The sequence below is a fragment of the Pezoporus occidentalis genome, unplaced genomic scaffold (assembly GCF_034315485.1).
Source record: "Pezoporus occidentalis ecotype Australia unplaced genomic scaffold, CSIRO_AGI_Poc_V1 ctg111, whole genome shotgun sequence".
NCBI lineage: Eukaryota > Metazoa > Chordata > Aves > Psittaciformes > Psittacidae > Pezoporus > Pezoporus occidentalis.
Window position 1 is genome coordinate 165,367 of NW_026912898.1, and position 24,655 is coordinate 190,021.

At 47.4% G+C, this 24,655-nt stretch overlaps 1 protein-coding gene across 1 annotated transcript in view; it reads left to right on the forward strand.

Moving 5' to 3' along the window:
* GAP43 (growth associated protein 43) overlaps nucleotides 1-22,451 on the forward strand; it is a 57,816-nt gene extending 35,365 nt beyond the window's left edge. Inside the window, exon 3 of the mRNA XM_062632631.1 lies at nucleotides 16,536-22,451. Within this exon, the coding sequence (XP_062488615.1) occupies nucleotides 16,536-16,624 (89 nt within the window). The 3' untranslated portion in view covers nucleotides 16,625-22,451. The remainder of the gene's footprint in view (nucleotides 1-16,535) is intronic.
* The last annotated feature ends 2,204 nt before the right edge of the window (nucleotides 22,452-24,655 follow it).

The window sequence follows — 24,655 nt, forward strand, 5'->3', positions numbered from 1 at the left end:
TCCAAAGAGCAGTACTTTGAAGGTAGCAGTGCTGACTCCCTGGTACAGATGACTGCCATGTGCAGAAGGAAGGGATTGGGAAAGTTCACCAGGTCAGCACAATCAGATTAGTTAGACATTCCTCAAGAGCTGTATAATAGGTGCATTAATACTGGATTATCAGCGGCAGTGCAATGATCACTTCCAATCTCTGCAGCAACTCCATGGGCTCTGGCAAGGTGAAGTTGTACTCCCAAGGCTCCATGCAAATAACTAGTAGAGGAACATAGAAATTGCAAATCCAAGTCAGACCTAACATCCATTTATTGTACTTCTTACAGTGGCTAGCACCAAATACTGCTATGGGCAGATGTGAGGTAAACTGCTTCTCAACTAGGACTCATCCCTGTCCTAGGATTTAGTTTAACAGTTAAAAGCGTGATGTATTATTTCTCTTGATACTAATTGTAACTGTGGCTTTATATGATATGTATATAAATGCACAATATCTGATTGACTGTCAACAGCTTCCCCAGCTCCCAACCAACTGTACAAGGGTCAGAAAGTTCAGCAATGAATTGGCCACCATTGCCCTAAGTATCTTTCTGTATTTGTGTCATGTTACAGAAAGAGCAAAAGCTTCTGATAGCCCTACTTTATGCCACTGATTATTGTATATAGCCTCATATAGTATAAACATATTCACAGAGGGCATAGTACCGTAGCCCTTGGTGATCATCTCTTTCCTGAAGAAAACGCAAGCAATGCTTTCAGTTGCTTTTTATATTAAATGATTCACATGCTTTTTAGCATCTGTTACTTTTGCCTGCATGCCTTTTAAATCTGCAAATGTCCTTTCTGAGATGGGGTGACAAACACGGTACACACTAGTCCAGAAAAGGCTGTACATGCATTCCCAGAAAGGCAGTATTTCTTCTGTTTTGCTCCTCATCCCAGTCCTTATGCACACCAACATCTTTGCTTTCTGAAAACAGCTACCCAACAAGCACTGATGACTGCAGTGACATCCAGGTCCGTTGTGGAGTTAGGACTTCTCCTCTTTGTAAAGGCACTGCACAAATATTCAGACGTATGATGGTTTATGAGACTGGCAGTGGCTAAGAGGATTAAAGAAAACATAAGCAGTGACAGGAAGCTTACAAGGCAAGCATCAGCTCTGTGGGGTAGGTTCCACCTCCAGTTCTGGACCTCCAATAGACCTGTGAAAGACCAACTTGTGCAAGCCCAGTTTGAACAGTGTCAATATATCTCTCATGACTACATTCATGCTGCAAGCTTGGCTTAAAGGAGGGCTACCTCATTCCCTAGCTTTCCTCTCTGCTGGCATTGACTGTCTTTCAGGCAGAAAGTAGAGGATACACTTGACAATAATGTATGGGGGAAACTGAACAATGGGGAGCGTTGCTGTTGTGTGCTTAGCTGTTCTCTGAAGGGGAGTCTGGTCTGGTTTTGCAGTTTACCAGAACTGTGACTTTCATCCTAGTTCTGTATTCCTTACTAAGGGCTCCATTTGCATACCCCTTAGGTCTGTACCATGTAAAGACCCTTGCCTTTATCATCACCAAATATATACATATACATACACATATACATATACATATACATATACATGCTCTTTCACAGACACCCCCTTGTTGTGGGAAAAGAGCTTGCGTGCCCTTGTGAGGCTGGGAGCTATGCTGGTGGTGGTTTATGCCTCCGGTAGGGTCTCCCATGCCAGACACGTCTCAACTGAAGGGTCAGACAAAGTGTGTCCATGGGCAGGATGGGTTCACTAGCCTGTGGGCAACCATCCTAGGAGGAGGACAACTCTAACTTCAAACCCATGCAGATGGAGCTCGTATAGCCCTGTAAGGTCATCCATCTAAGAGAAGGGCACTCTAATTAAACCTATGACCTGAGGACTTTGCTGTCACCGTCCAAGCTCGCTAGGCCCTGGCAGATAAACCTCAGGTGTAAAGGGTGGGACCAGTTCTGCTCACACTGAGCCTCACCTAAAAAATCCACTGAGCAGGCCTGAAGGGTTTACCCACATACATATATGTGTGTGTATACATATATATACATATATAAGGAAGAAGTTCTTTATTGTGAGGGTGGTGAGGCACTAGCACAGGTTGCCCAGAGAAGTGGTAAATGCTCCATCCCTGGCAGTGTTTAAGGCCAGGTTGGGCAGAGCCTTGGTCAATATGGTCCATGGCAAGGGATTAGAACTGGATGATATTAAGGTCCTTTCCAACCCAAACCATTCTATGATCCTAAACATGAATGTGATCTGTGGAAGTGTTTCTTTTTTGTCCCTGTGTCTTTAGCTACATCATGGACAGCATGGGATGCTAGAACAGAGCTGAAATCTCAGCTGAGGTACTGGCAGCCAGGAGCCCACGTTGGACACCTGCCTTGTGCAGGGTTGCAGGGTAGTCAGGAGAAGAGCTATGGAAACCTGGACAGAGTCCAGAGATGTAAAGGAAAATGCTTTTCTCCTAATCACAAGAAAAGTGAGACCCAAGGCTTCATGTAAATAAGTCTTAGATAAAGGTCATAAGGTCCCAATTACTCAGTGTTCAAAGGACCACACGCTTTCCAGCTGTATCTTGAGGCAATAGCAAATGAGTCCTCTTTTCATTATGAAAGAAAGCAGAAGGTGGAAGACACTATTCAACCTCTCTATCTTCCTTCAGCAAAACACAGTAATTGGGAATGTTAGTAATGATAACCGGACATTACCTGTAACCTACAGGGCTTAATGAAGAAGAAAATCTCTCTGACATTTGGAAGAGCATCCAAATCCCAAGGCTAAAGTGCAGTGCTGCAGAACCATAGCTGATAAAGCATTGCATGTACAGGGAAAGGGATGGCAGGGCAGGAGCGAGATCTGTGACCAGCCTGCAGGAACACTCCCCAGTGCTGCTAGCTTTGGCAGAACCATCTTAGCAGCTGTGAAAGATGATTCAAACCTCACTGGATAACCATTTGAAGAGATGGAGCATGGAATGAAGTAAAAGCATTTTAAAGTTGGGGTGGTGGAAAGTACTTTTAAAAACCCCTTTGCTTTGTTCTTGAAAGCTTTGGGCACCCGTTGATTTGGAAATGACGCAGGCCTCTAAGAGGGAGGTGTGAATGCAAGTTCATGTAGTTAACTCCAAAACTGCTGAGATTTTAGATAAGACCCCATCCCTAACTGACTGTGGGCTTAGATATGAAAGGGTATTTATTCCAGCTTAGACATCCTGTGTTACCTATTCCAGAATTTCTCTTCCAAGTTCCCCTTCTTCCTCCCCTCTTTTCCAGACAGCTTGGAGGCAACGCGTCCTTTAGCTGAAATGTAAGCCTCACCAATTTTTGTAAGGCTAGATTTCACCCGTGATTTCAGCATCAGTGTCATAAGCAATTCAGAGTAATCTTCAGTCAACAGTGCTGAAACAAGGGCTATGCCAGAGGAGACCAAGGCATGGGCTGGAGCCTGCCCTGCTGTGCTTCAGAAAGATGTGAGTTGAAGAGGTCTGTGGTCCTCATCTTTGACCTGCTCACAAATTGCCTGTACGTTTCTTCCCCTGGGAGGGACTCAGTGCGATACTGTAATATTGGTCTTTTGCTTTCCGTTGTGCTCAGAAGGGATGGAAATCTGCCGCATTCACAGGGTCTGATCAGAGGGCTGCTCTGAGGTTATCTTCAGTAGGGCTGCTACAGTTGACACCTGCAACAATTCTGTCTGGCCCTTTTGTCTGCATGCTGGTACACAGGGAATTCAGATGATGAAAACAGAGGGAAAGGAATTAAATTCTTTATTGCCAGTCAGTGAGCAGGCATGACTGTCACCTACATCTCCTGACCCTGTATCACACCTCAGTCCTACATCTGTCCCAGGGTACAGATATAGATTAGACATCAGGAGGAAGCTCTTCACCATGAGGGTGCTGAGGTGCTGGTGCAGGTTGCCCAGAGAGGCTGTGGCTGCCACATCCCTGGCAGCGTTCAAGGCCAGGTTGGACGTGGCTTGGAGCAACTTGGGCTAGTGGAAGGTGTCCTTGCCCATGGCACGGAGTTGGAACCAGATGAGCTTTAAGGTCCTTTCCAACCCAAACCATTCCATGATTCTATGATTCTATGACATGCAGTGCGCTGCAGGTTTGCAAGTCAATAGGACTGGTGGGTTTTTGAGCGATCCTTCAATACTGTAAACTGTTTTAGCATGTGCCTTTAGGCTTATCTTTGAGGATGAAAAGACCTACCAGTGTAGCCAAATAAGGTGCCAGGCACTGGGACTGGAATTGACCTGTTGTCCATGACACATCCTCTCCCAAACACACCTGAAGCCCAGCAGGAAGGCAGGAGGAGGAAATGCACAGCACTGCTGCTGAGCAGCATCACTTCTCTGAATGAACAGCAGAGCTTGGTCTCAAGAGATACTAAGCCAGCACTGTTCGCTGCACTCAGTAGACACAAAATGAGACAGAAAACCTTTCTTTGTGCCTCAAGCTAGAAGCCTTCTTCATGGCTGAAGCAAAATGACTGAAAAAGATGGATAGAGTCACTGATTTTCACATCAGTGAGAAAATACCAGCTCTTCCTAACTGATGTAGCATGCGACTACTTCTTGTCCTCATTTCTAGCAAAACACATACACGTGTTTCTACCAGAGGAGTCCAGCCTAGCTGCAGTTCAAGCCACCTCCACAGAGGGCTTTAAGTCCTGCTCAGCTGGAATATTTCTGGGAAACTCTTTTTCATTAAAGAGCCTTTTAATCTGTCAAACCCAAACATAATGTACCAGTACCAGCAATGATGGGCTTTGTACATTAAAGTAGTAAGATAAACCTTTGCCAGCTTTTACAGCAGTTAGCACATGAGGGTCGGGTACTCCCTGAATGAGACAGAAGACAAAATGGGCCCATGACTTACCCTAGGAACCTGAAATCCAATGAGCTTTGCAAGCAAACCACTGGGCTGCTGGACAAAGTCTCCGCTGATCCCTCCTGCTGAAGCTGTTCCACTTTGTATGAATCATTTATTGCTTGCTGGAGCTGGAATGTGGAGTTTGGTGTCCCCCATTCCAGATGAGTGCCCTCACCACCGGTCTACAGAGTCAATGTTTTCCTCTGGCCCCATGCATATTTAATGATTTATGGAAGTGGAACAGCTCCAGCAGGAGAGGAAGAGTAAGAGGGACATGTTCATTCATGTGGATATCTTATGACATTGCTCTGCAAGCAGCAGGCAAGACCCAAACCGAGGACCTTAATAGCAAATAAGTCAGCTGGAGCACCAGGGGAGACCACATGAACACGACATGGTGCAGTGCCACTTCCTATGCCGCAGTGCAGTTGCGAGGCAGCTCAAGCCTGGTGGGTTCATGCCTTAGATAAGGCTCTCTTCTGTGACAGCCATTGTCAAATAATCATAGAACAGTTTGGGTTGGAAGGGACTTTCAAAGCTCATCTAGCCCGACCCTCTGCAATGAGCAGGGACATCTTCAACTAGATCAGGGTGCCCAGAACCACATCCAGCCTGGCCTTGAATGTCTCCAGAGATGGAGTATCCACCACCTCTCTGGGCAACCTGTAGGCTACCTCAGCAAAGGGCTCTCTCAGCACCCCATAAAGGTATTATTTTCCACCATAATGAGCAGCACTGAGGAGCTTTGACTCCACCATTGACAACCTGGCCATATATCTGCTGCTCCGGGGTGTTAGGTGATGCAACGTGGCCTCATGCCCCCATGACATGGCCATCTCTGCATAGGGCATGGGACTGCTTTGCTGCACTTCTATGAGGTCTCCCCAGCATTTGCAGCTAACCTGCCTGATGCACTCATGTCAAGGCCAAATTCATTACCTAACTGATTGAATTGGGAAGTGCCTTCTAAGCTGGGAGAAGTCTGAGGTTTAACAAATAAATATGTAACTAAATCCCAGAATTGAATCAAAATCAGAATTACTTTCACAGGGAAGACTGCCATTGGCAACAAGAGCACTAATGAAGGGGTTTCCAGGCAGCTCCCTCCTTCCTTCCCGCTATGCATCTCAGCTCTCTAAAGCAGAGCTCTCCTATGCCCTCCTTTTCCCAAGGGCTGAGCACTTACTGGGTAAACATCACCACACCTCTGATCACAGAGGTTTCTTGGAGTGGAATGGGTAACTGTGCAGTCAGACCTCACACTTTAAGTCAAGCTGAGCCTTTTCATCACCAGCCCTTAGGCATGGTACCCAAGGGATGTGGTGACAGACCAAGAAGGATCTGGCCTTTGCAGAATGAGCTGCCCACTCTGTTTGGCAGGATGGGTGCTGTAACTCCTGATCTTTCCATCCCTTGGAGGGCTGTGATTAAGCAGTCCCAAAGAGGGGACTTCAGGCAGGCTGCTCTGCACTGGCAATGCCACTCCATGTTGTGGGCATTTCCCCACAAGCATTCACAGTTCAAAATGCCTCTTCCTTATGTCTGTGCTGTCATAAGGGCTGTGTGATGACCTACTCCTGTTGAAACGAAAAGCGGAGGCACCCAGGAGCTTCGGTGGGTACAGCATTAAGCCTGACCTGCTTCCTATGGAGCAGCAGCTGTGTTTCAGTGCTCACTTTGCACAAAACACATTGGGATCTACGTGTGTGCACCCCAGCTGTCCATATGGGAAGTATTAGTAGTATCTTTGACGCAAAGAGCTGGTGGTGCTGATGTTGTAACTGCTGGGGACAGTTATCAACAAGATGGCTGCGGAAGGCCTGACAACAGGCACTTCATTTAGTTTAGTGTCCAATTTGCAGAGCCTAGGTGCATGATGATGGATAGAAACAAATGTTCTCTAAATGAAATTTCTCCTCCATTTAAGCACAAAACGGGAGGATGGAAAAGGGAAAGGAAAAGAGACATTTTATATCTCCTCCTTGATTGTAATTCCCTGCCTTCAGCTAGATCAATATCATTTCTGCTGGAGATGGAGGCTGCCTCTGGTTTCCATGGCAATCTGGTTGTTGGAGGCTTGCAGGCTCCATGAATCCCCAATTTATCAGCCTTCTAGGCTTTAATAATGGAGACCAGCAGTCAGGCAGCTTATGAATGGCACATGTCTTTTGGGCTGGGGGAAGGGAGGTGTGTAGTAAGGGCTGCAGCAATTTGTTTTCCTGCCACCACCATCCGAAGGGGGAGGAGTACAAAAGGGGGAGCAGTGCATCAATCCTGGAGGCACTGACGGAATTCCTACACCTTTTTGCTGCAATTATGGAAGATTCCGTCCCCTGGCCTCTTTCCCCTGGCCAGCTTTGCCAGTGCAAGGAGCCTTGGAGCTCGTCCTGTGTCATAAAGTGGGAGCTGTAGATGGAGAACCCAAAGGTTCTAGCACTCTGCCTGTTTCCTTCCTCTCCGTAACCCTCTGTATTTCAGGATCAGCAGTGTGCAAATGCCAGCAGTCTGCCATGGCTTTGGGTTCATTTTTATCCCCCTACTGATCCTACCACGATTGCTAGGCTGGAAGATGGGCAGACCTCTGCGGATCTGATCTGTCCATCAGACTTCTGTCACTTGCCGTGCTATTCTCTGTGCATCTGCCAGGCCTCTCCAAACCCAAACCCCCATTCCCAAAGTGCTGTAAGCTTCATTCCCTGAATTAATGACTTTGCCAGAAATGTCCTGGCTGTACAGGACTCACTATCAGTCACTTCAATAAGGCTGCATTTTTCTCTCCTCGACATTATCTACTCAGGGTATTTCCATCTCTTCTTATCTTTCCTGTGATTTCTCCCCACCCTTAAGAGGCTAAAGAATAAATGGATGTGTCCTATAAAGGCCTTGTTCTGCCGTACCCTCAAATGGTCTCTGTTTCTAAACCATCTTCCAGAACTTAACCCAGCAAAGATGGGAAAAGATGGGTAACACAAAAGAATGTTGTTGCATGAGATGGAGAATTCCTGTTTTCTAATGCATATGCCAAGAGCAGCTGCCAACTGTTACACCCCACAGCTGGAAGCAAGTAAAAACCTCTATATTCAAGCTGTTCGAATCACAAGGTATTTAAGGAACTAAGGGTACCCTTTCTGCTCTGCAGAACCTATGTGAAATCAACAAGGGCAGAGGAGAAGAGTAAAGAACAACTTCTGGGATACTTCTTCTTAGGTTTTCCTTGGGTGATGAAATGAATGGTTTTCTTCTACCTGTGATGGTTGGGGAGGAGGATGAGGTATTGCAGAGATCGCTGGATTTCAGGGAATTTCTGTGTACAGAGTGGCTGGTTGAGATGCTGGAATGAAAAGCCAGGGTGACTCATCCTCCTGGGTACACCACAGGCTTTTGTGTGACCACAGCCCAGGTCTTCGTATTTTGCTCAGTATGGCATCTCAAATGCAGATTAAAAGCCCTTGCTTTCTTTACTGGGGTGTCACAAGGATAAAATCCCTCCATGATTGTGAGTTAGGCCATTGTTGTGGTGACAAAGACCAGATAAATACATTGCTGGCTGCCTGTAACAATTGGGGAAGGTCACAATGCAGACAGCTTCTGATGTTGACAAAGGTTTGGGTTCGTCATAACAGTATGGTCTGGATATTATATCCATGTTTTAACTTATATATCCAGTACAATCTGGGTATTGTATCCAGAAAGACCAGTACACTGCCCTGCTGGAAAGTCAAGCAGTGAACAATGAAGAACTGTGGTTTGAGTGTCTGCAGAGGCATCTTAGACTCTGGTTCACCCTCACTGGGGAGGTGAAGAGGCTGGTGCTTGGAGCCTTTCCCAAAGGGAGCCTTTCTACTCCAGCAAGGCAGCGAGCAACTGACTGTGAATCAGAGCAGCTCTGACACCAGCTCATGGCTGGGGAGACCCTGCACAAGTCACTTCCCATTTCTCCACTTCAAGCTTCCTGGCTATAAAGACCATGGAGTCGGTCGAGGTCAGCACCTTTGACATGGTTAGCCGGAGACCACTCAATACCAGTGCAAAACATCTGCCTCCAAAGCATCCTCATCCCAAAGGGGCTCTTTTACCTCCCGTTTGGCCACTGTACTACACAGCCCACCACTTTCTGGTGCAACAAAGCATCCCCGTGGAAACACCATGACAGATGATGCTTCTGGCAGTTGGGAGCGTCCTGTCCTCCCTGGGCTGCATTTGCATGTAGCAGTGATGGTGGCCAAGAGAGAGGCATTGTTAGAGATCTCACTGTCTGAAAACCTAACCACTCTAATCCATTTAGGCTTCTTCCAACCCTAAGTGGATTGCAATTGCCCAGTTATAGGTACTGTACACAGGAATTCTGGGCCAACAGTGGTGGTAATATGGAGGAATAAATGACCAGCCATCAGTTGGCATGCCATTTGCCTCAGCCTTCAGGCCTGGCTGCATCCATAGCTGTGGGAAGGAAACAGCAGTGGGAGAAAGATGGAGAGCCACTTGTTTCCCATTCTGTAGGAAGCAAAACTCTGCAAATGCAGCTGTAACAGGGTTAACACCTCACCTTCACAAGGAACATCCTCATTCTTCTCTCTCCACCCTCTTCCTCCACCACTCCCATTTCTCTGGAGACCTCACTGCTCCCTCCCATCAGCCAAACTTGGGGAGTTTCCCTGGCAACCCGGCAGCTGGTGTCTAGACACTGTGAAAGATGCTTTGCAATGGAGCTCCCAGCCTGTCTCCCCCTCCCCACCGCCACGCACCCTGAGCATCTCTCCCACCACTCCCTCCCTTTCCATCCGCTGCACATACGGATACCGATGCAGGATGCAGGGAGTTCTGTGGTGATGCTGGGGGAAGAAAGGCATGGGGCAGGAGGTGGGGGAGAGGGAATCACTAAGCTACTGGCTCTTCAGCTTGACAAAGCACAAAGGTAGCTGGGGTGACAGAACTGGGGGCTTGCTGTCCTCTGAGGGGTTAGCAGGATCAGTAAGAGAGACCGCAGTCCAAGCTTGGACCAAAGGCACCAGCCATGGGATTGGCAGAAGTTGCTTTTTTTCCTCTTTGCTACAGCAGCTAAGGTTGGCACTGAAACAAAGATGAGGTAGTCAAGGAATAGGAGACTCAAACTACCATGTATTGTGGCTATGTCCACCTTTTTATTGTCACCTTAACAGGCTTCTTTGCCTGCTTCTTTCCAGTAGTTACCAGGCATCTTCCCTGGACCTCCTGCCTGCTGCTTGCAGTGGGGACATCTCTCCCCACCACCCTGTTGCAGGGTTTGCCAAGGGCATGCAGATCTGTAGTGACTGAGGGCTGATGCAAGTGAGTCCCCTGGACCAGACACAGCCCCTCACCTCAAATACCCAAATCCTTCATTTCTCAGTGCTTTGCTGGGCCAGCAGAAATCTGCCAGTTTTGAGAAGCAATGAGTGGGGAGGGCGTAGGATTTTAGCACTGTATCTGATGCGTCATAGGGCAGACTGCAATGGGCTAACTTGGATCAGGAAGAGGACTGTGTAAGCAACAGCTCTGAACCTGAAGTGCATCTCATTTCAGCAGTCTCAGACCTACCATCGTCTGCTTGGAACTGGCTTTTGGCTGCCTAGGAGGACAGATGGATTGGGACAGATGAATCAAGCTGTGAAGCCTGGATCCAAATCTGGATCCAAATGTCATTATAACTGGGAGAGTCCCAGGTCAGGGATTTTAAATGGGACCCTCCAGTGCTCCTTACCCTCCAAAAAATGTCTCCAAATGAAGTCATCTGTGGGGCAGACGAGCTCTGCTTGTAACAGTGCAGGAAAACCTAGATTAATATTTGGGAGCAAAGAGGAGACCCAGATGAGGCCCAGGTTTTCAGTTCCTTCTCTGACCAAGCTGTAGTTGGCAGAGGACACAGGGAGAAAGGAGTGAGCATAACAAATGCTAAAGAAAAAGCAGCTTTGTATGTGGGCAATACCTTAGCATGAAGGCATGGGAGAGTTGCAGCTGCACAAGCAATATTAGCAATAATTATGCAAACAGTGGGAAAGCAGCAAACGCAAAATCCCTGCATCTGTAGCGGAGTCCCAGTGTTGTGCAAATTCTCTTCTCTTGGCATTGGCCGTGGTAATTTAAAGATCTGCAGTGGAATGGAGACAAAAAGGAAAACAAAACCCAAGCCACCAGCCACAAAAGAAATGATCAGCAGAGAGGTTGCTGCTACTGCGGTCATAAGCTGATGTCTGCTCTGATTTAATTAATCTTGGCAAGTCAGACGGGAGCTGGGCAGGTCCCAAGAGGCAGTGTTTTACCCGGAAATCCACTCAACCTAATTTCACTAATGTAGGGCAGTGGAGAGCCTTGGAGACGAGCCTGCACGCTCAGCCATTAGAGCACAGCATAGGCAAAGGCAGCTGGAAGTACCACCATCCAGCAAGGCTGCTGCTTGCATGCCTGCTGCAGCTTCACAACCAGAGCTGCATATGGCCAAGGCGTTTGCTCCCCAGCAGGGTTCACAGACACGAGTCTCACCCTTTCCAGGAAATAAATGGAGTGCTGAGGGGCAGGAGCTCTCTAAAGACCCTCTTTCAGCAGGGATCTATAGCTCACTTCCATGTCGTTTCTCTTACATGGGCAAGACAGTTCCTTAGCAAGTACCAGTTAGAGCTGCAGGTACAAAGCACATCTCTGATTCTTCAGCTGGGAAGCAAACATCCTTCAACTTCTCCCACCATGCAGATCCTGCAGCCACAGCTTAAGGTTTGTCTGAGGCTGCCTAGAAGGTTTCTCAGCTTGGCTGCCCCATCCAGGGTGCTGGATTGAGGTGACATGGTGGCAGTTTGGATCACAGATGCCTGTCTCCTAGGCAGAATTATCCCATGCTATGGGATAATCTGGATTGCAGCAGGGATTTCAAAAGACTGGAACAAAAGGCAAAGCTGCAAAATGAACTAAAATCTCCAGTTTGTGTCTGGGGATGGGGACAACAGGTCTGGAATAACCAGGAACAGTGCAAGTGATAACCGATGTGCATTAAAACAACTGTGAGGATGATGACTGTAAGCACAAACTAGGTGGGTTTTCTTGTTGGTCGTGTTTTGGGGCAGTTTGGGGGGTTTTAGTTATTTGAACTTATCTTTCAAAACAGATTTTGGCCCCTCCTCAAACTTCTTTTGCTTCATGTTATAGCTCGCCCTTCCCTCCTGTTCTGTTTCCTCCATGCATGCATAGGCTGTGTTCTCATTCTGGGAGTTTGGGCCCTTCCTTTTGCTCTGTGGCTAGAATGTTCCAGAACAAATGTGGATGTCTCCACTTTGGCTAGCTAAAGACGTAGATGTTCCTATGCTGCAACTCCTCTTGTCCTAAAGCGGGCATTTAAATAGGTCAGGTTAAGAGAGTCCTAGAAATACCACGTTTATTCCCCCTACTTAGAAAGGGAGCAGAGGGTGAGAGATCAGCTGGAGATATTTCTGCTTAGGTGAGATGTCTGTGCACTCCAACTTTCCTGTTTTGTCATCTCTCCATGTGCATTTCAGTGCTGCCCCAGTCCAGGTCCCCCTTAAGCAATAATTCACTCCCTCCTTCTTGTTCTGTCCATTGCAAGTGCACACAGGGGACTCTGATCTCGCAGGGGGGCATTTCACTGTGCTGCCACGTTCACAAGGGAGGCAGCTGTGGAGAGGTGGAAATTTGGCCACCCAGGATGAAATGCTTTTGTTCCTCAACCTTTTCACACCTATTCCAACAAAGTGCAAAGTGAATGTTAAATGTCAAAGCCTGTGCAGTCCTGTCTGTATAACTGTATCTGTCCACTACAAACCAATGGATGCAAGAGCCCAGAGTTCAAGGAAGGGGGAAATCAAGACTAGTGTTGGGTAAAAAGCAATGTCAGAAATATCCTGTCTGATGTATGGAATCCCCAGGATAGAGATCTACTCATCTCCCCAGGGATACATTGCCCTCCTTTGCTGAAACACTGAAAACTAGGCTGGAGAAAACCCCAGAGAACACACTGCAGAAATAGCCTGTATCAAACAACCTGGCGACGACTGAGTGTCACAGAAACTGTCTCACCTCTCCTGCTGAATCAGAACCTGGCCCTGATGTCAGTAGGGTTTAGCTACATCGCTCCCATCACACAGAGAGAATCCTCTTTTCACTGCTGTGGTTTAGGGTTGCCACAGCTTGAACTTTATTTATTGTGCTGAATTTTTTATGCTTTGTGATATTACTTCTTGGTGAAGTTCATTACTGTACAATAACACCAGGCTGCTTTCTTTTCCCTCATCTCAAAGATCAATGAAATGCTGTTAAAGCTGCTAGGGAATATGACATAGCTTAGCAGGGTGTAGCAGCACACAGAGTATTTCCTCTTACTGCTTCCACACCATGCAAGGAGTAAAGAGGGAGAGTGGCTGGCTGAATTTTCTGTGGTAATTCCTATTCAGAAAGGTTTGTATGTATCTTCTTTATACCCAGGACATCCACAGCCATGAAAATTTGCTCTAGTTTGCCATGTATCCAGCATCTGGTTTGTATTCCTCTCTGTTGACTTGAATATGTAATGAAGTGACTTTAAATCCTTTCTGCTGCTCCGTGACCTCAGGGTCAGCCCAGGCTATTTCAGCCGCTCCATGGCAGAAATCAGTGCAGTCCCTGGGCTGTTTCAAGGAGAATTATCTGCTTCCCACTAACTGGTCCCCAGAGAGGAGCAATGCCGGCAGCAAGGGTCCCTCTGCCAGCCAGGGATGTCTAGGCGCCACAGGCACTGACTGGAATTAGATTTGCCACTGTGGTGAGCCAACAGGGAAGAGAACATGGCAGAAAATTGTGTTCCAGCCTGCCTGATTATCCTAAGAGCAGGAATGGCACGGGAAACATCAAGAGCATGAACCCTATGTTACTGAGGTTGCCAGCTCCCCTGCTTTGAGTGCAACCAGATTGCCTGCCCATCTCACTACAATAATTGTCAAGAGCCCATTGCAGGAGCCGGCCCCTGCTTTCAGGTAGTGGTGTAACGGGGGGGCATCTGTGTGACTTAGAGACTTGTACGTGTTGGCCAAGGCACTCAGTATCACAGCAGCTATGCAGGACCTCCCTGTGTCTATCCCTGCATTACAGGCCCTTCTGTTGTGCTGTCCTGAGGAGGCTGTGGGGCTGTGAGCTAAAATCTGTGCATATTTTCAGTAGGAAGACACCGAATTTTAAACATAATTAAATATAATGTCAGGGCTTGTGTTCCTGAAGTTCCTTTGTTGCTCTCTCATTCATCTTGAATTTGCTCTGCATTTATGTGCAGAAGAAGGCAGAAATTCTGCCCTGCTAGCAATATCAGAGCATTATAGCAAAGCCTGCTTTGCTGCTGTCTAACAGTAGTGTTTTGACTCAAATATATGGGTAAGATGGTCATGCCTTGGGATTCTGCTCTCAGCTTCATAATTCAGTGTGTCCCCTGCTATAAATGCATTGGAGAAGAGCAGGATTAAAAGGACTCCTCTCCCTTCACAGTGGGCTGTGGTCAAGTCAGTCAGGAAAATAACAAAACTAGGCAAGTTGGCCTGCTTTTGCCTTGCAAGGATACTTGCATCCTATTGTAATCAGTAGTCTGGTTTGTCTGGTTCAAGGTTGTAGCTGTACAGGAGTCCATTCATACATCCATACAGCCACAGAAAGAGCAGCATTCTGTAGGTATGCAGTGTCAAGGGAAAGAAAGTCTACAAATGTTTTTGCTGACAGGGGGCTGCAGCTGTGGGAGCTCAGGTCATGGGGATGTTCCCACAGACTTATTCCTTTAGGAAAATCAACAGTCAGAGTTTACTAGGACAAGAAGTATTTGAAGGTCCAGAGGCAGAACCTTTAATGAAGATAATTCAGAGTAGGAAGTTACACACATCTTAAAGGTGATCCGTATGGAAGTGGTGCCTGGGAGCATATTTAAAAGATAGGCTAAAGAGCTGAGGGGGAGAAGGAAGCAGGAATGCATCATCTACTGGCAATGTTGGAAGGAAATACAAGTCTGCCATCTGATGGCATCGAATGGACCAGGCCAAAACGCATAAATGGTGTCAGTAATGAAAGTTTCACATCCCAGTTCGCATTCTCACTAACGCTAAACTTGGGTGTGAGGACGCTAAATCCTCACAAACTAAACATTGGCTTGTGAACATCCGTATTGTTAAGCTGACAGCATGGGCCATGGCGTGATTTTGAATACATCAACTAGCTTTGCTCCAGGCACTGCCACCCTGTTCTGGAGAGTAAGAGGGTTTAGCCATATGGACATGAGCTGTGTGGTTCCAGCTGGCCTTGGGGCCAAGAGAGCAGTCCCTGGCCCATTTCATTTGCTGGTATAACATAATCTGATAGCCCATCAGAGACACCAGGAACTGTCCAGGGACCCACAGTCCTTTCCGAATGACCTCTGGAGATACAGCGATGCTATGGAAGTATGGTGAATACCAGCATTGAGGTATGTGGCATAGCAATCTTGTGGTCTGTCCCACACCACCCAGCCCTTCAGCACTTGTTTCTTTTCCCTCTTCTTTAGCCCAAGTCTGGAGTGATGATGCTTGCTTGACTTCTCTGTGGTCAGTCCCACTCCTACAGCGTGTGCAGGAGGGGGATGTCAGTGAGAAATGGGGGGGAGATGGCAATGGAGCAGACCAGCCACTACCGTGCACTAAGACCCTTGTGCATTATTTGACCTTAAAACCCTGCAGCCCTGGGTGAGCCATCACCTTCTGTAAAAAGCAATCCAAAGGATGCATAGGCCAGTGTACCCTGACCTAAAGATGACGATTGCTAGTCAGCAGGAACTCAAAGACAAATCCATCCTGCTGCAATTCAGGGAACACGGTGTCTCAGGCTGGATAAACCCAGCAGTAAGATCACTCCAGCGTAAGGGCTGCTCCTTTCATTTGCCTTGGATTTGCCTTGCCTCCGGTTCTGATCCTCTGTCTGACTCATTGTTGTGGGATTGTTCCTAGCATTCATTTTAAACCCTCATGTAAACAGTGTGCCAAAACAAGGTGTCTGATAGACAGACCCAACCTCCAGTTATTACACTCATTACTTCCCCTTCCTTCAGAATGAGAGCCCAGAAAACTGGAGAGATGTGACAACAGCCCATATGAAGGCTCTCATTATTGAAGGCTAGAGATATTTCTCTAGATGTCTGTTCAGTGTAAGAGAAGTCCAAGTTACAGGTTATAACATTTTCCCTTTGGGTCTTGAAAGCTTCACGTGTGTGTAGAGCTTTCGCTTTAAGTCTTGGCTGGGAGGATCTGTCGTGGTAATTCAGGGCAACAATTCAACAGAGGCTGGCTCAGTCAGTGGGTGCAGTAACAAGGTGTATGACCTAGCTGGTTAGCCAAGAGCCTCATCAGTGCACCAGATGAAATGAGTGGTGGTTGCTTGCCACATCAGCAGCGAGCTAGGTACTTACACACGCTTTCTGATGGGGCTGGAGGGGTTTTATGGGAGCCACACACTCGCCTGCTGGGCTGAACCCTGGCATGTTCTTTTGTGCAGCAGGAATGCCAGGGACTTCGAGACATGGGTAACTGAGGAGAGGCAAGCCTGAAGCCATGCAGTCCATCATGCAATGGCTGTGTGCGCATGCAGGATGCTCTAGATCACAGCTGACTAACCCTGGACCATCTCTTTCCCCACTAGATGCTGTAGAAGAAACCAAACCTACTGAAAGTGCCCAGCAGGAAGAGGTGAAAGAAGAAGAGAGCAAGGCGGACCAAGAAAATGCCTGAACATTAAGAAATGACTCCCCATTGCCCCTCCCTCCCTCCCCCTATCCTCTATCCTTCCTTCCCACCCCAATCTCGATCTTCCCCCCTTCCCGCTCACGTCCGTGAGCCTGTCCATCCCTTTCCCATTCCCACTGAAAACCCTTTTTCTCTCTGTGTGGCAAACATTTAAAGAAAAAAAGAGAAAAAAGAAAAAAAAGAAAAAAAAAGAAAAAAAAAAGGCAGGAAAAATCCCAGTCAAACAGTGTGGCTTAAACATTTCTTTGTTCCTTGGTGTTGTTATGGCGAGTTTTTTGGTAATGATGATCCAATCATTTTGGGAAAATTCTTGCACTGTATCAGAGTTCCTTGACCTGGCGCGTGCGTGTGTCTGTCTGCCCACCGCGAGCGCTCCCTCTCTTTCTCTCTTTCCTCTCCTTCTCCCTCTCTTCTCCAAGTGTGTGTGCGTGTGTGTGCAATGTTCCGTTCATCCGAGGAGTCCAGACTTTACCGAGTGAGTTAAAACAAAAGAGGGGGGAAAAAAAAGAAAAACCAAGAATAAAAAAATCCTTTTCTTCCTTTTTCAATGCGATGGAATGAACGAAAAAGACCAAATCCAACCAACCAAATCATACTAAAACCCCAGTCTGTTTTCAGAACTAGAACAACAACAAAATAAGCAATGTGCCAACTAGCATAATGCTTGGCTCCAGGCTCCTTTTTCAAACTGAACAATAATGATAATAAATGAGAATAATGAGAATTAACACCACCGTGTCGCATTTCTATGCTGCCGTACGCACTGCTGGCCTCTGCAGGCTTTGGTGGGCCACTTCTGCGTGGCCCCACTGTGCTCCTTGGCCACTGGTCAGTGACCAACCGCTCTCCCTTGGCACTACTGAAGGGAATTTTAAGGGAAGCGGGCTTGGATTTGGAGTGAGGCCTTAGCATCAACCGATACAATAATGAAAGTAGCAAAATCAGTTTTAGGAAGGAACTAAATAAGCAGCCTTCTAGGAGACCTCTAAGCCCTGATTTGGAGAACCATGGCGACCTTGGAGGGATGAGCCAGCAGAGAGACTGGCTTTGGTCCATGCTGAAGGTCCAACCCCTGCCAAAAGGTGCACTATGGGCCATGAGGGGATAGGGACCTGAGGCAGATAAACTGATGCTCATCCCATTTGGCTAAAGTTGAATAGCATAGCATGGCCCTCCAAAAGTGTTCTGTTTGGCATAATAAATTGGGCCAATGCATTGAATAAATAGTCAGTAGTGGGCAGGACAAGGTCTGGTAGGTAAGACCCAGTCAATGGCACTTTGAGAAATACCTCATTCCTGCTCCCTGGAGAAAGCTGGGATGGTTCACCCAGAGGCCATGGCTCTTAGCTGTCATTCATGGCCTTCCTCTGTAGCCAGCTAAAAGCATGGTGCAGGCAGAGCACCACTACTACTTTCCATGGGGTGCAGGATGTTCCCTGGTGCATGCCAAGTGGACACCCATTAGCCCCAGACTGTCCTGATGCAGGACTGACAGCCATTGGAGTCTGCTGCTCTGTTTATGAGCTGCCAGGGTGAACAGTTAAAATGTATTCAATAATAACTGGGCTTTTATGAAAGCTTTTTGCTCTTTCACTGCCCAGATTATTACCCTGTGCTTTCCCACCATGGTTTCCTGGCCGCACCAGCAAGGACTGCCATACAACGCTGCAGGGCCACCACTAAACTGGCCTCACAGCAGTAACACCAAAAAGATGGGTCTGCTGACAGCCCCAACATCCCTTGGTGGCTGATGCTTGGAGTGGCAGCCCTGTGGCCTTCAGAGGACTGGTTGCCTTTCCCTGCACTACTTGTTTGTTCTCCTCCATCTCTTTGTTGGAAATAGGGAGAAAAGATGAACAGTGTCTCCTCAGAGATGATCAGTTTGAACATAGACTGCTCACTGGAAGTGCTATCAAAATGCATCAGGATTCGTTTCCATGTTCTTCCTGGTGTAGGAAGAAGAGAGAGGGAGAGAGGGAGGACTTTTAAAAAGAGAGGGAAAGAGAGAGTGGGAGAGAGATTGGACAGAGATTTTTAAAAACAGGGATTACAGAGAGGAGGGGGGGAAGATTTTCGAGTGGATAGATGGATGATAGGGAGAGAGAGGGGAGCATAGCTAGAGTAAGAAAGATTAGAGTGAAAAAGGTGAGAGAGAGACAGGAAGAAATTAGCTAATATGGAGCAATAGATGATTGATAGAGATAGTGAAACATAGCTAGCTAAAGTAGATTAGACAGACTAAATAGGTAGAAAGATGGGCTGACTGACAGATAGGTATTGTGTCATACTTCATAAACAATATATATGCTAATATTCCCATGTCATGATGGGTGGTAAACCCTGAGACACCTTCCAGCCTGACCTCAATTCAGCAAATGTAGCGCGGACATCAGGCACTGCTTGGACCGTATGTCAGGTCTCACCCCTCTGCCCGCTTCTGCTGCGGATGTGGCAGGGGGGTGGATGGTGTTTAGGGAGGGAGAGCGCTCTGATGGACACGGGGGATGAGGTGTAGGGAGGAGAGGTGTAGAGTATGTTTGCTGTTCGTAGCACACAAGGTGCCCAAGCCCAGCTCGGTCGCTGCAGGCACCTCGTGTCTCTAGCGCTGAGTGGAAAGAACTAAAAAGTTCAGCTCTCAGCATCTGTGGGAGAGGTGTTTGGGAGGAGGCAGGAAGGAGGGAGCATGGTTTTTGTTTGGCCTCATCTCCAGTCATGACCATTCACAAGAGTTTTCTTATAAGGGCTGTCTTGCCTGATTCTGCACAGACCGCGTGGTCTCCCCGCTCTTCTCACTTCAGACCCAGAGCTTCTCATCTTCCCTCCACTTTACTAGTTCTAGCTTTATAAGGAATACAAAACTGCCTCTCATGTCTCCTGGACATAGGCCTCCCTCCCTCCTCATAAACCAGAAACGTTTGTCTCTCCCCAGGGATGTTTTACCTTTGTATTTCCCATGTTGCCTCCCCTTGGCTGACGGTTAGGGCATCGCGCGTGTTTTGTCACCGTTCGTAACAACATACTTTGCCGCGTTGCTTAGAGAACAAAGGGTTGGGGTTTGTGTTTTGGTGTTCCCCCCCCCCCCCCCCCCCCCAAGAGAACCGGGTATGTGGTTACCAGCTGCAAACCTAAGTAATCTAAATACTGATTCTTCTCCCTTGGTTCTAGTTTAATATTACTAGCTGTAACCAGGCACCTCCCTATCTTTCTTATTGTGCCATGTCCTGATCCAGCCAGAGAGTCAGGGCAAAGAGAGCGTGAGAGAGAGCACACAGGCAAACCCTGCCTTGAGCAGGCACTGGTTTCAAGTGTAATACACAAGATTTGTGTAGGAAGCTGGGCTGTCTTCAGGGTACAGGAAGGGAGCAGAGAAAAGCATTTGGATTTCCTTGAGTTGCCTCTTCAGCCAGGTTTTAAAAGGCTAAAAGGAAACAGTCTAAAGGATGTAGCATGGGACAGAAACTGGAAGGAGAACAGGGGTATTTGAGGAATGATTTTTCTAGCAGGATATCAAGTGAGCTGAGAGCAGCACAAGAGGCAGGAGGTCCCAGAAGTAAGGAGTGGAGCAAAGAGTACCCAGCAGGGTAGCTGGAGCTCCTGATGCAACAACCAGCATGAATTCCCCAGGGAGTATAGATCTAATCCTCTCTCCCTGAAGGGGATAGCTTTGCTTTGTAGTTGTTATTTTATATCTGGAGAGAGAAGGGCATGTCAGAATGACTCACGCTGGGAATATGGTGCCTGACCTCATGTACAGTGCTGTGGAAATTCAAAGTCCAAGGGGGTGTTTTTCCATGCCCCTGTACTAAGATATGCTTGTGATCCACATCTAACCTGAATGCTCATACCAGCTGTAGGCCAGCTCTTGACATTTCATCTCATCTAGACTAAGCCTTGGAAAAGTGCAAAAAACCCCAACCTAACAACACCCCCCATCAATGCAGTAGATCGTTTGCATGGATTCAGTCTGCTTTGCAACTCTTGTGGCATCCTCAGACTCTGCATTGGTAGCAAACTCACAACCCTTGTGACAGTTGCATCAGCCAGGATGCTCCACCGTGAGCCACATTCCAAAGGGAGGGGAAACGCATCCTGCTGAGATCCCTTCAGACCCAGTGTTTTCCAGCCCCAACCCCTAATGCAGCCCTGTGAGAAGCCTTAGCAAGACGGAGCTCACCTATAGTGACAACGTAAACGCTGTCACTTTGGGAATGTGTTAGTCTAAAGGAAAGAAATGGCCAGGACTGGAGGAGAAGGGTTTAGGAAGACAGGAAAGAAGATAAAACAGAAAGAGGGAGTTCATTCCAAGCTCCCCATGGGAGTGATTTCTGGCTTTTCTGAGGTCTCCGAATGGCAAAGTAGCACGTGAGGCTTTCTGTACTGAAGGTCTGGTGTTTGGCATAGGTGTCTTAGGAAGCAAACAGCGCGGCTGTGGTTTGCAGAGGTGGAGGGAAGGGTCTTGAATGAATGTTGTTGTGGCCCCTCTTGGCTAAGATGCCCTCTTGGTGGTCATGTGCAGCTCAGTGATGAGGGGGTTGGTGTGGTGGGTCCTCTTCCAGGCCTGTGCTCAGATTCCCTCTTTTCTGCATTGCCACATTAGCACTTTCACTGGATATTTAGAGCACCTCAGGACTGGTTCTCCTCTCGCTCACACCGGGGTAACTCAGGAGTCGCTCCACTGGAACCAGTGGTGTTAATCTGGTGTGAAACGAAGGCGAGAGGAGGATTCAACTCCTCGCGGGGGGATTTTCCAGGTCCCCGAGGGGGAAAGCAAAATCAATGGGAGTTACATGTCTAACTGCCACTTGTGCCTGTGAAAGTCTGCCCCTTATCTACCTATATGCATACAGGGTACAGTTTTCAGGATAACCTAAGTGACATGGGCACATGAGAACACACACGGCTTTCAAAGGGACGTAAGCTCCTAAGGCCCAAATGCTGAAGGATGCCCAGACTCCTCTCTGCAGCCAATTTGGGGGTCTCAGGCCAAAATGGGACTGAAGACCATGTGTCATTTAGGTGGTCCTGAAAGCGCTACCCTCTATCCATTCTTCAGGGTGTTGATCTCAGGTCATGTGCGAGCCTGCATTCTTACCTACAATGCTTTATTACTACATTCCTCTGTTGAGCAATACTTGGAAGAAGAGGTGAAGGTCGAGATTTGCAGAACAGGCTATAGTGACCCCAGTGGCTCACATCTGGAGTGCCCAACTTAAGAGACACCTCGCTGGGGCCCAATCCATAGGTCCTCTTTATACTCTGAACATCCAGATTCATGTAATACACACCCAGAACCACTGGTCACTTCCAAAGTAAGATCCCAGCCTGAGACTTAGACTACTCTCACTAAAGAAAATCCTAGGTGAACCGTTCATCCAATAGCTTGTTTTTTCTGCTCATGCCTGTTCCCAATGAATGAAACGCATCCCTGTGCATCACCTAAGCCCTATTTTGAGGAGTTACGCTGGCATACAGCTGAAGTAACACAGTAGTAAATTGGGGCCTGAAGAAGGTGGCTACAGCCTAGAGAGTATCAAGAACTGTGACGTGTCTGGAAGCTAAATAAGAGCAGAACTTGACGATTAGAGCGGCCCATTTCCGATGCTCTTGTGCGAGGATCTGGAAAGAGTCTCTCACTCATTGTACTTGTGCATTATGAATGTGTCCATCTGCAGAGATCTAATGTACACATATGTCCTGAATATTGTCCTAAGGTTGCAAGCTTCAAAAATGAGCAGAAAACATTCCCGAGAAGTGAGAATAATACAGATGTCTGTATCTGAAAAATTGGTTCAAATAAAGTCTCTCACTTATAGATACGTGTAGTTGTGTGCAGTTATTTGTTCCTGGAAGGGAAGTATTGTATTTCAGTTCTTTTAGGACATAACCTCATTCACTTCTCCCTTGACCTTCTCATTCAAGTCCTATTACTGTGGGAAGAAACACTTTCCACATATAAGTCCCGTTACTGTAGAAAGAAATACTTTTTACTTCTTCTGTCTGGGTGAAAAGCTCTGTTAGAATGAAAAGGTGAAGTAAAACACCTCATATGCTTTTACTGTTGTTAAATATCCATTGAGGTAGAAGGCACAGGCCCGATGTGGTCTCCCCATGCAAAAGTGCTTGGCATTTATAAGTAACAGACATCACCACTGATACTCTTGACCCAGGCAAGACTGAACAGAGGAAAGCTGTACTTTGGCACCATGTGTCTGCTAAATGCCCACAGCAAAATGCTGGGATATTCCAGGGAAAGGAATCTGCTTGGATGTAGAAATGGTGAGTGGGTCCTCATTCAGCGAAGCACTCAGCTTGTTTAAGGAAGAACACCTTGTGCAAGTGTATCTAAAGGTATCCCATTCCTCATTGGATTTAAAGCTTCAGTAGTTCACTGGGGCACTCCAGGAATATTTGAGATAGGAATATATATTTCAGCACCTAAGAAATCCCACCATTTGCCCTCAGTATCAACTTGGTGCCGACTGTAATGAAATACAGAGCAGCAATCGCTGCCCAAGCTGTGCTAGGCTGCTGGCTTAACGCTGTGCTGTATCTATGAGCAGCTCGAGAGCTGCGCTGAAATCAAGCCATTTTATCACATCTATTCATCCCAGGAAGCTTTGCAACCACTATTTAGCAATCACTTGCCACTCATTGCTGAAATACAGCAGCTGGCTTAGCAAGGGCCCAGGAAAATTCCTGATGAGGCTCCAAGGAGCTGCTTGGGAAACAGAGCAGACCCCGGCACCTCGCATGGGCTGTGGACAAAGTGCCAATTTACAAATGAAAACGGCACAATTAGATGCCTGTATCCTTGCCTGTAATCATCCGTTGCCCCGTGCGCTCCTCCAGAAGAGGCGTGGACTCCAGCTTGTGTGCAAACAAGTAGTTAGCATTCAAAAACCAAGTGGTTTCAATTAGCCACGTTGTTAGATCGCAGGGCTCGAGCCCTGGCAGGCTGGCTGTGCTTCAACGGGGCAGAGCACCTGTAAAGGGACCAGCCTCCTTGTAAATGGCTGTGTTGGGGTAGCAAGGCTGCCTTGCACTCATCTCCTATGCACAAGAGGGGAGCCAGGAGGCTGAATGCTTGTCCCATGGCATGCTGAAACACCCAGCCCAATGTAAACCTCTGCCAAGGCTTTCTAAGCAGGCACAAAACCAAGCTCCCAGTGCGTGATTTCCAGTGCCATGCTCTTGCCGCTGGGAATACACTGAGTCGTACAGAATGACCCGTGGCTCACGCTGGGTGTCTGCCCCATCGTCGCCTCTCTGCCCACATGGACTCCCTTCACATCGCTGCTCGCACTCATGGGATGCACTGACAGCCTTTCCCTAGTGAGTGATGTGCTTCTGATTCCTATGGTGGTCCATTGGCTTAGTGACACTGTGCTGCGGGAGACCCCCTGTCCTTGGGGAAAACACAACGGGAACTTCAGGTTTTCCTGTTTTTTTACAGCAGATTTGCCACCTCCACTGCTCTGCTGGGTCGCTGGAAAAAGACCCGTGTTCCTTATACTCTCACTGAACTTTCTAAGCCTGCTATCCTTTATCCAGCATGAAGCACCCTGTAATAGGCCCTGACAGTCTCCTAATCTCCTGCACTTTGCCCTGTCTTACTGTATGCAGAGCTGGCATCCAGTCTGACAGGGGCTGCTGTCCTCTGAAGATGAGCAAGAAAAGGAAATTACACACTTACTTCTGTCCCTAAGATCCCTTTTGTTCATGAAAAATGAAATGATTTTTTTTTCCATTTAGGGCCACTTTTGTTTATTAAGGAGGAAATAAATTTCATTTTGCTCATCATGGAATGGTGAACATGAGTAGTAAGGGAGGCAAAGAAGTAAAAGCCCATTTGTCTCAGAGGAGCACTGCTGGCTGTAGTTAAGAGGTAGTGGCTTGTACAAGCCTGCAGAAACAGGCTTGGGGTACCTCAGCCTTGGTACATGCACCAGCCTACAACCCAAACTACAAGCTGGGTACAGGTAGAAAGGTGCTGCTTTGTGCTTAATTTAATTATGG